This window comes from Tupaia chinensis, unplaced genomic scaffold (genome assembly GCF_000334495.1).
Source record: "Tupaia chinensis unplaced genomic scaffold, TupChi_1.0 Scaffold000316_1, whole genome shotgun sequence".
In the NCBI taxonomy this organism is placed as follows: domain Eukaryota; kingdom Metazoa; phylum Chordata; class Mammalia; order Scandentia; family Tupaiidae; genus Tupaia; species Tupaia belangeri.
This window is the reverse complement of record NW_006159809.1, coordinates 6,532,531-6,542,560: the sequence shown is the minus strand read 5'-3', so window position 1 is coordinate 6,542,560 and position 10,030 is coordinate 6,532,531. Positions and strand designations below refer to the sequence as shown.

The window sequence follows — 10,030 nt, the reverse complement described above, 5'->3', positions numbered from 1 at the left end:
TCTGCCTTGGGCTGTGCCCGTCTGCAGATTCTTCTGCGCTGATTTGGGTTGAATGTCCAAGGCTCAAGGACGCCCCTCACGAGTGGCTGAGAGTCAGAATGTTTTCGAGTCTATGGCAGATTTTGTGTGACATGCAGATGTCCCGGGAATTGTGTGGCATCATTTACCAAAGTTCTAAGCTCACTCACCTTCTAAAAGCCTTGTTGCCCTAGCCCGGGGTGGTGCATGGTGTTGGAGATCGTAACGGGAACTCTTCTCTAAAAACGTGCGTGTCTAGCTGGATGGTCGGCTTCGAGGAACACAAGCAAAAGACAGACGTGCACTACCGCTCCCTGGGAGGCGAGGGCAACTTTAACTGGAGGTTTATCTTCCCCTTTGATTACCTGCCGGCTGAGCAGGTTTGCACCGTCGCCAAGAAGGTGAGTGCCGTTCCTTCGCCAGTGACGTCAGTCCCAGGGCTTTCTAAGGCCAGCGTGATGCCACCACACAGTCACCCCTGCTCTGCTGCTCCGCACCATTGCGACTTTCATGGCCAGCCCTGCACCTCCACCACTGTCCCAACACTGCTGATGTCACTGTGCTGCCCCCACACCGCCAGTGCCACCACACGGTCACTGTCAGTGCCACCACACTGTCCCATCATTCCTGGCACTGCCACAGCTCCTGCCACGGCTCCCATGTCCTCCAAAGCTGACATCACCATCTTTTCTTCCTTCCCACCATCTTGCTGTTGCCGACACTGCTGCCACCCATGACCCCCCACGAGCACATGTGCCACGTCCCTCCTGAGGGGCTAAGACCAGTCCTAAAATTACGATGCTCCCCCTAGTCCAGGCAAATCAAGCACTAGAAGGGTCACGAGGTCTGAGTGGGAAGAGTAGGGAAGCCCAGCCTGGCCATCAAAGAGGCAAGGGGGCCTCTCCTGCGGGGGAGCTTCCTAAGAGGGCCGGCCTTGCCCAGGGATAAGGCTGTCCGTGGAGTGGGGCGGCTTAGCTACACTCCTCCCGCTCCCTCTTTCCCATATCTCAGGCTGGTGCCTGTGGTCATTATTCAAACTGAGCAGTGACTGGGAGTGTCTGTCCTCCCAGGTCCTGGGCTGAGGCCCTCCTCTCTCCACCTCTCACCCCTCACCTCAGGCTGCAGATACCTGGGAGGGTCAGTCGGCATCAGCCCACAGGGAGAGTTGGATTTGGGCACCGCAGTCTCTGTGTCTCAGCATCTCCGAGTTTAGGTCTCATCTGGGCTATGAACTCTTCACCCCTGAAATAGCAGAGCTTGAGAGAATGCCTTCTGTGGGCACCTGACTGACCCGTAGGGAGCAGCAGAGTGTAGGAGGTGCCTTGGACAGCGAGGGCCTGAGGGCCAGGTGTCTGAAGGCCAAGGGGCCTCTATTGTCCCACCTAGCAGTACTTTCCACCTCGAGGTGCTGTCCTACCTGCCTCTCAGGCGTTCAAGTTCTCCTGGTCCAATTTCCTTCCTGAGGTGGCTCAGGGTTCAAGCCCTGAAGCCTCTGTGTCTCCTCTTTCTCTCCTGATTGGCAAAGCGGCTTAAAGAAGAGGAATACGTCACATACTTTGACCAGCTAACTTTTAATTCTCTTCATTGCATTCTCTCCTCCTGATTCTTCACAACCCAACGTCATTGGACTTGAGAGAAACCAGAACGTTCCACCGAATATTTTGAAACCATCAAGCAAAAGAGCATATAGATTAAACACGGGGAGAAGGCGTTCTTTCACTCAGGGATGGCTAGTGCCGGCCAGAAAGCAGCATTCAGCCCTGTGTTCTCGTAGTCAAGGGAAGCCTGGGCTCCGAGGGTGTAATCTCATCTGCCTTTGCTGGTGCGTCCTCACCGCCTGGTTCCATAACAGCAAGTGCGCTTCTGGTGGGAGCTCCAGTCAGAAGAGGCCCTCCTGGCCTGCTTGTGCTCACGAACTGCGGCATGGTGGGGACGTCCACGAGGGAGGACGGGGCGGGGAATGGGAGAAGGGAGGTGAGGCTGCGGGCACAGCATTTCTTCCTAGATGGGGGAACGGATGCTGAGGGGTGCGGACTGGCTGCGGAAATGGGAGGGAGGAAAGCCCTTCACGGTGACAGGTGGAGGTGTGGGCAGGCAGGGAGTTTCTGTCTGTTTCTATGAAGTGAGGTGAGAGAGAGGATCTGGAACTCTGGAGAGTGATTTGAGACAAGTGGAAAGGGGTAGAAATAGCTGGTGGGCTGAGAGGGAGAGGGCTAGAGAGAGGGGGGGTAGAGAGGGAGCAGAGCGGAGGGAGTGCCAACTAGTGACACAGGGGAGGATACCTGGCAATTCTGCGGGCCTAGTCGGGGTTGCTGATTCAGGATTTGGGGTTGCTCCATTCTGGCAGTGAAGGGGTTTGGTCTCTGTATTGTAAGGAGGAAGGGGAGAGTTGGGGTGGCCATGGTGGAAGTTCCAGGGCTGAGAGGGCCCGGAGCTATCTGGCCACGACCTCTCAGCCTGAAGGCCAGGCCAGTGCGTTAGGCTAGATTTGGGAGAACAAGATTTCCTCAAGGAGGAGTCATCAATGGGTCCAAAGAGGGGTACCCTGGGGGCATGTGGGTCTGGATGTCCCAATGATGCCAGGCTTGGGGGAAGGAGTGGCTAGAGGGAGGGGTTGAGAAGGCCAGAGAGAAGGTTGAGAAATAGAAGCAGATTCCAGGGGGATCTGAAGTCATCCAGGAGGGTGAGAGAGGAACTGGCCTGTCCTGAAGCAGTTTGGTCAGTCCGTCTGTGGGAAGAGGGACCCTGGGAGTCAGGTGACTGTGCCCACAGTGTCACCAATTATCTCGGCCAAAGGACAGAGTCAGGTTGGTTTGTGCAAGGGCACTGCACAGCCTCTAGGCTCCCTGAGCCTGCTGCAGTGCCAGTCCTCTGGCGTGGGGTTCAGGGCCTCTGGCAGGCAGCCCCTCCAGGGACCCCATTAACCAGACGAGACTGTCGTAAAGTACAAGGTCTCCTTTCATCCGGCTGCTTTGAACCGCCGCTGGTTGTCCCGGCCGGCTCCCCACCTGGAGCCCAGCACACCCACCAGGGCCGGTCTGCGCGTCAGGCACCCACCCTGCAAATAAACAGCTAGTAAAAGGGCCCGGGCCGGGAGCATAATGAGCGCCTGGGACCTGGGGGGGCTCATTCCCCAGGCTGGAGCCCCAGCCCAGCTGCTCCCACCAGGGGCCGTTTGAACCTCTGGCTCATTACCGAGCCCATAAACCGGGCAGGCCGGAGGAATGGAGGATGCTGGCGGCCGAGCGGGCCAGCCTGTGGAGCTGGCCATAAAAGCTCTCGGGAGGAGGGAGGCACCTGCAGGAGGGCTGGGGCCAGGCAGGGGCCCTGAAAGGGGGAGGTGCCAGACAGAGGGCTGAGGGGTGAGGAGCAAGCTGGGGACCTGAGCACCAGCCCAGGCAGCAGTCCCGGCCACAGCTGGGTGCTGGGCACAGTCACCGAAGTGCGGAGCAAGGTCACGGTCTTTGCTTGGGAGCTCAGTAGGATGTGACGGGCCTCGGAGGCTGGGGTGCCCTGGCTGGGCAGTGAGGCTTATTTGTGGAGTGCTTGGGGCCAGACAGACCCTGTGCTATCAGCAGTGCTGCCCGACTGCCTGTAACTGTGCCCAGAGGTTTGGGTGCAGGTCCCTGTTCTGACTCAGCACTCGGGACCTGGCTCCTGTCTGCAGGAAGGTCAGACTGTGTCCTGTCCTTGCCACCTGCTCAGGCAAAGCCACAGGAGAGGCTAGCGTGAGCGGGGAAGCCAGTGACAATTGTTCGGGTGGAGCAAGCCTGGACCCATGGGCATACCCAGGCCCACACCCTAGTCGCTCCCTGACACCTGGTGGGACGATGGCCACGATGACCCTGTTCCAGGTGGAGCTGGCCTGAGGGAGATGGGGCGGGGAGAAAAGACCTCTCCCCTCTTTTCAGCAAGAGGATGGGGAGCTTCCTGGACAGAAGGCTGAGTTCATAGTGGGAGGGTGCTGAGAGCTGGAAGTGCAGTACTGATATTATTATTAGGTCTCTTTAGTCCCTCCAAATATCTGTTTCATCATCTATAAAACAGGAGCGATAACCTTGACTTACAGAATGGGCAGGATTAAAGGAGCTATTGGTGTGAAGTGTGCCTGCAGGTACTCTTTGGGCTTTGAACACTGCCCTCTGGGATCTGCTCTGCCCAATCTTCCTGCCAGAACCTGGCTCTGGAAAGCCCTCAGGGACGCCCCACCTCATTGCCCCCTTCAGGCAGCCTCTCTGGCTCAAAGGGCCCACTACTTCACTCTAACCTTGCTCCCTGCTTGCTTCTCTGGATCAGGATGCCTTCTGGAGGCTGGACAAGACTGAGAGCAAGATCCCAGCACGAGTGGTGTTCCAGATCTGGGACAACGACAAGTTCTCCTTTGATGATTTCCTGGGTGAGCACCATTTCCGGTCAGTTCTGTTCTGCACACCAAGGGCTGCCTGGAGCTCTCACTGTGTGTGTGTGTGTGTGTGTGTGTATGCATGCCACTTTTGGCTGCTTTGGCAAGCCTGGCAGGAGGATCAGTTCTACTCTGTGCCCTCAGGAGCTTAGGGTCATAGAGTCCCCAGCGCTGAGTGAGGTAGGTGACCCAGCAGGGGCAGAGTAATCAGAGTGGCCGCCCGGGATGGGCCTGAGAGCAGAGGTGGACTTGCCCACTGGACCTGGCTGGATGGTAGGGCCCAGGTGGCACAGGTGTAAGGACGTTTGCCGTTGCTGGCTGGGTGGCCTCAGGCTTGACAAGGTGTCCCCAGCCTAGTCTGGATGGAATCTGAGCCCCCTCAATGAGGGACTCAAGCCACTTCTCATCCCTGTGCCTGAGTGACAGACCGAGGAATAAACACAGGCTCCAGCCCTGAGCTCCCAGACAGGGCTGTGGGGAAGGGCTATGCCGAAATCCCAAGCTGGGAAGTAGGGAGCCCTGGGTTGCAGGGTACGTTTCGGGACCTTTGCAGGGTGGGATGTGGGGACAAGGAGGAAGATGTTATATCGGGCCAGCAGGCTGGTCTGTGAGAGCAGTGCGTTAGGAACAGCCATGCCATGACTGTAAAGGTTACCTCTGGAAAGTGTGGTTTATCCAAACAGTGGGCACTATTCAGCCATAAAGAGAATGAAGGAGTGATCCACACCACAGCACGGGTGAGCCTTGAGAACATGCTGAGTGAAAGAAGCCAGACACGGAAGGGCACATACTGTGTGTCCCAAACGGGCAGCTCCATAGACATGGCGAGTAGACTGGTGGGGTTGGCAGGGGAGGGCAGACTTGCTGGTGGGCATGGATTTCTATTCAGCATGAGAAGGTTCTGGAAGTAGGTGGCAGTGATGGCTGCACTCTGAATGTACTAAAAGTCACTGATTTGTATACTTGAAGGTGGTTAATTAAGTGGTGAAGGGTGGGCCAGTCCTGTAGCACAGCAGTTAAGGGCTTGCAGCAGAAGCTGGGTCCTACATGGCTGGCCAACATTCCACCCTGGAGGCCTGAAAAACATGCCTGATATAAACACGCAAGCCCTTAGGACCAGCAGTTAGCATAATGGCTATGTCGCTGAACTCCCATGTAGTCGACCGTGGTTCAAGTCTCGGACCCGGTGGCTTAAACTCACGCCGGGCGCGTGTGTGTGCGTGCCCAAGATCCTGAGAGAAGAATGGAAGAGAAGAGATTGTGGCGTGGCCATCCCCCCGGGGGGTGATTTCTTGCTTTCTGTCTCTCTGTCTCTCTCTGTCTTTCTGGCGAGTGCACGCGCCCTATAGCAAAAACCTCTCCAAAAACAAACAAACAAACAAACAAAAACCAAAAAAATATGCAAACCCAGGTTCCTGACAGATGGGAAAATACAGAGGAGGAGGGATTGTGACGTGACCAGGCAGAGTGCTTTCTCTCTTTGTCTCCTCTGTTGGGCAAGCACGCACCCTCTGGTATATATATGTGTGTGTGTGTGTGTGTGTGTGTGTGTGTGTGTGTATACAAAGGTGTCAATTTTATGTTATGTAAATTTTACCTTAATTAAAAAAAAAGAGAAAAGTGAACCTGTGAAAAAGGCAGCTTGGAAGTCGAGAGTCCTGGCTTCTGGGTCTGCCCTGCCAGGTGGGAGCAGGGTGACCAAGGATGAGTCACAGAGGCCTTCTGTGGGTGGCCCTTGATTGCAGAAAGGTGAGCTGGTCTTTGCTGAGTCCTTGGGACCTGCAGGGGATGTTCTGGGAGCAGCTCTCAGCAGCTGGGTGGGGAAGGGCTGCTTGGCTCTCTGGGTGCCTTCCCAGTCCCCACGCCTGCCCCACAGCCTGATCAGCTACACACAGAGGACCCAGAACTGTACCAAGACTTCAGTGTAGAAGATGCAGAGGCGAAAAAGATGGCACCAAACTGGACTTTTGTCATCTTGTCATTCTGTTAGTTCATTTCCTGTGGGAAATGGAGACAATATAGATAAACAATGCTTCCTCCTTACCTGAATCTCACCACTCAGAGATAATCTCTACCAGCATTTTGGGATATATTATTGTATGGTATATTATTTTGAATATAAACAATGTATGAATGTTATAAATGCATTTTACATAGACATGTAGACACATACACACATACTTACATACACACATACTTACATGATACTTGTAAATGCATGCCTATACACACACACATACATATATATGAATGGGTTCATATTACATATACTGTTTTATATCCTGTGTTTTTGAGAAAACTTAGTATCTCAAGAAGCTCCTTCCCGGTCAGTAGGTCTCTGTCTACCTCTATGTCTTTGTCACCGTACTTGATACCTGCCTGACGTCTCATCATACAGATGGGCACTGTTTGGCTTACCTGATCCTCCCTTGGTGGGTGCTCGGCTCATCTCTAGCTGTTGCCATGTGAGTCACACTCTCAGACGTACACCTTTGGACCCCTTGTGCATATCTTGCTTTAAGAAGTAGATCTGGGGCCAGCAGGTGGCATAGTGATTAAGGTGCTGGACTCCCATGTGGTCGACCACGGTTCTAGTCTCAGACCCAGTGGCTTGAAACTCATGTCAGGTGTGTGTGTGTGTGTGTGTGTGTGTGTGTGTGTGTGTGTACATGCCTAAAATCCTGAGAGGAGAATGGAGGAGAAGGGATTGCAGCATGATCACCCCTGGGGGATGATTTCTCACTTTCTGTCTCTCTGGTGACATCATGCACCCTATAGCAAAAATCTCTCTCAAAAGAAAGAAGGAAAGAGAGAAAGAAAGTAGATTTGTTAGAGTCTGTGTATATTTTTTTTCTTTCTTTTTTTCGGAGAGATTTTTGCCATAGGGCGCGTGTGTTCGCCAGACAGACAGAGAGAGACAGAGAGACAGAAAGCGAGAAATCACCCCCCAGGGGGGAAGGTCACGCCACAATCCCTTCTCCTCCATTCTCCTCTCGGGATCTTGGGCACACACGCACACGCGCCCGGTGTGAGTTTTAAGCCACCGGGTCCGGGACACAAACCGTGGTCGACTACGTGGGAGTCCAGCGACATAGCCATTACGCTAACTGCTGGTTCCCGAGTCTGTGTATATTTTAATGGTTTTTGAAAGATTTTGTTCAACTGGCCTTTAGAAAGGCTTTGCTTCTTTACACTCATGCTTGTGCTGTGAGTGCATGAGGGTGCTGTGTACCTGGAGTGTTTAAAAAACTTGGCCAGTACAATACCTTATTTTTATTTTTCATTACTCATAACGTAGAATGTTAAAATTATATTTATTGTACTTATTATTGGTGGGATTCTTTTTATTTTCATGGTTTGGGGATGTTCTTTTATTTTTACTTTTCAGAGTTTTTTTATATTTTAAGGGTACATTGCAAATAATTTCTCATGGCTTTTTTTCATTTATGTATTAATTTTTTGTAATGTGTTTGCTATTGAACTTCTCAAAATTTTGGCATAAGTCTATTAATCTTTTCTTTAGATTGCAGCTTTAAAATGTTAATTTTAAAAAGAGAAACAAAGATTGTACTTTCACTAAATGAGAAAACAGCCCAGAAGCTACACACACAATAGAACAAATAATGTTTGATTCCATTCATGTGAAATGTCTGGAGTAGGCCAATTGCTAGAGACAGAAAGTAGACCAGAGGTTACCAGAAGTGGGACGGAAGGCAGAGTGGGTTGGGAGTTATTGCTTAATGGGTACAGTTTCTGTCTGGGGGACGGAACACTTTCGGAAACAGTGATAACGGTTACATAATATTGTGACTAATTATTTGCCACTGAACTGTATACTTAAAAAGGTTACAGTGAACAAATTGTATGTGAGATGCCTTACACCACAATAAAAACTGTTTTAAAAAATTGATGGAGGGACCAGCAGTTAGTGTAATGGCTATGTCGCTGGACTCCCAGGTAGTCGACTGCGGTTTGAGTCCCGGACTTGGTGACTTAAACTCATGATGGGCACGTGTGCGTGTGTGCCCAAGATCCCGAGAGGAGAGTGGAGGAGAAGGGATTGTGACATGGCCATCCCCCTTGGGGGGTGATTTCTTGCTTTCTGTCTCTCTGTCTCTCTCTGTCTGGCGAGTGCACACACCCTATAGCAAAAACCTCTCTTAAAAAAAAAAAAAATTGATGGACAAGGGGCCAACAAGTGGCGTAGTGGTTAAGGTGCTGAACTCCCACAGGGCCAACTGTGGTTCAAGTCCTGGACCTGGTGGGTTGCTTTCTCACTTTTTCTCTCTCTCCCTTTCGGTGAGTGCACAAACCCTACAGCAAATTAAAATAAATAAAAATAAATAAATAAGTAAATAAATATTTTAAAAAATGGATGGATGTATGTAGACAACAGCTTATGAATGGACTTGTGTATGGTAGGATGCATAAGGGGCAAAGTGGATGATGTTGTTAAGAGTGAATACGTAAGTGGGATTCCTGGGCATCTGGGTGCTTGTGTAGACAACAGAAAGGTGTGGAGATGGAAGGAGGGACAATGGATGAGGGGTGGAGAGTTTGTGGGATTTTACTCATGGCTGAACTGTGATGGAAGCTGAGGAGGTGACAGTGAGCTTTTCTTGAACCTGCCCTGCCCCAGGGTAGCCCTAGGCTGGCAGTGGCTGAGAAACTCTTGGCTAAAGAACGCTTCTCTGTCACAGGCTCCCTGCAGCTGGATCTCAACCGCATGCCCAAGCCGGCCAAGACAGCCGAGAAGTGCTCCTTGGACCAGCTAGATGACACTTTCCATCCAGAGTGGTTTGTGTCCCTTTTTGAGCAGAAAACAGTGAAGGGCTGGTGGCCCTGTGTAGCAGAGGAGAATGAAAAGAAGATACTGGCGGTAAGCCTGCTTCCCCCAGCCCGGAGGGAGGGCGCCGGGGCAGCTGCTTGCCTAGACAACGCCGGCTGGTGCATGCTGCCTGTCTCCCTCTCCTGCCTCCCCTGTTTCCCACTCATTCTCCCTTTTCGCTTCCAGTTCCCAGCCGTCCTCTCCCTGAAGCCCTTATCCCAGGAAAAGCCTATTGAAATTGAAAGATGACCCTGTTAGACTTTGCTCCTTGACTGGGCAGGGTCATGCCTCTCCCATTTGAGCAGGATCCTCCAAAGAACCATCCTTGCCAAGAGAGCTGCTGGGGGTGGGGGGAGGTGGCTGAGGGATCAGAGGGGCCTGTGCTGCTTCTGAATCCAGAGCAGTCCCTGAGAGAAAGCTAGTCCCTGACAGTTTACTTAAAGACGGCAGGCAGCCAGCTCTTAAAGTGGCCTTTGAAATAAAATCTCCATGTTATACAAAAAAAAAGTCACAATTAATAAATACTCATAGCCCAAAGGAAAAATGAGAAAAGGACACACACACACACTTCACAAAAGAAAAAGAAATCTCTATTAAACATTAAAAAAGGTTTATTCCCTCTAGTAATTAAATGAAGGAATATGTTTAAATGTGATAACTTTTTTGTCTATTAAATGAGATTATTTTAGTTGCCACAGGGCACATGCACTTGCCAGAGAGAGACAGAGAGAGTGTAAGGGGAAGAGAGAGGGAAAGCGAACGCCCTGCCACTGCCCGCTCCA

At 51.8% G+C, this 10,030-nt stretch overlaps 1 protein-coding gene across 1 annotated transcript in view; it reads left to right on the top strand.

Moving 5' to 3' along the window:
• DYSF (dysferlin) overlaps window positions 1-10,030 on the top strand; it is a gene marked incomplete in the record, with an annotated part of 243,950 nt that overhangs the window by 227,155 nt on the left and 6,765 nt on the right. The window contains 3 exon segments of the mRNA XM_027772968.1: window positions 278-419; window positions 4,315-4,414; window positions 9,121-9,299. Coding sequence (XP_027628769.1) covers window positions 278-419; window positions 4,315-4,414; window positions 9,121-9,299 — 421 coding nt within the window.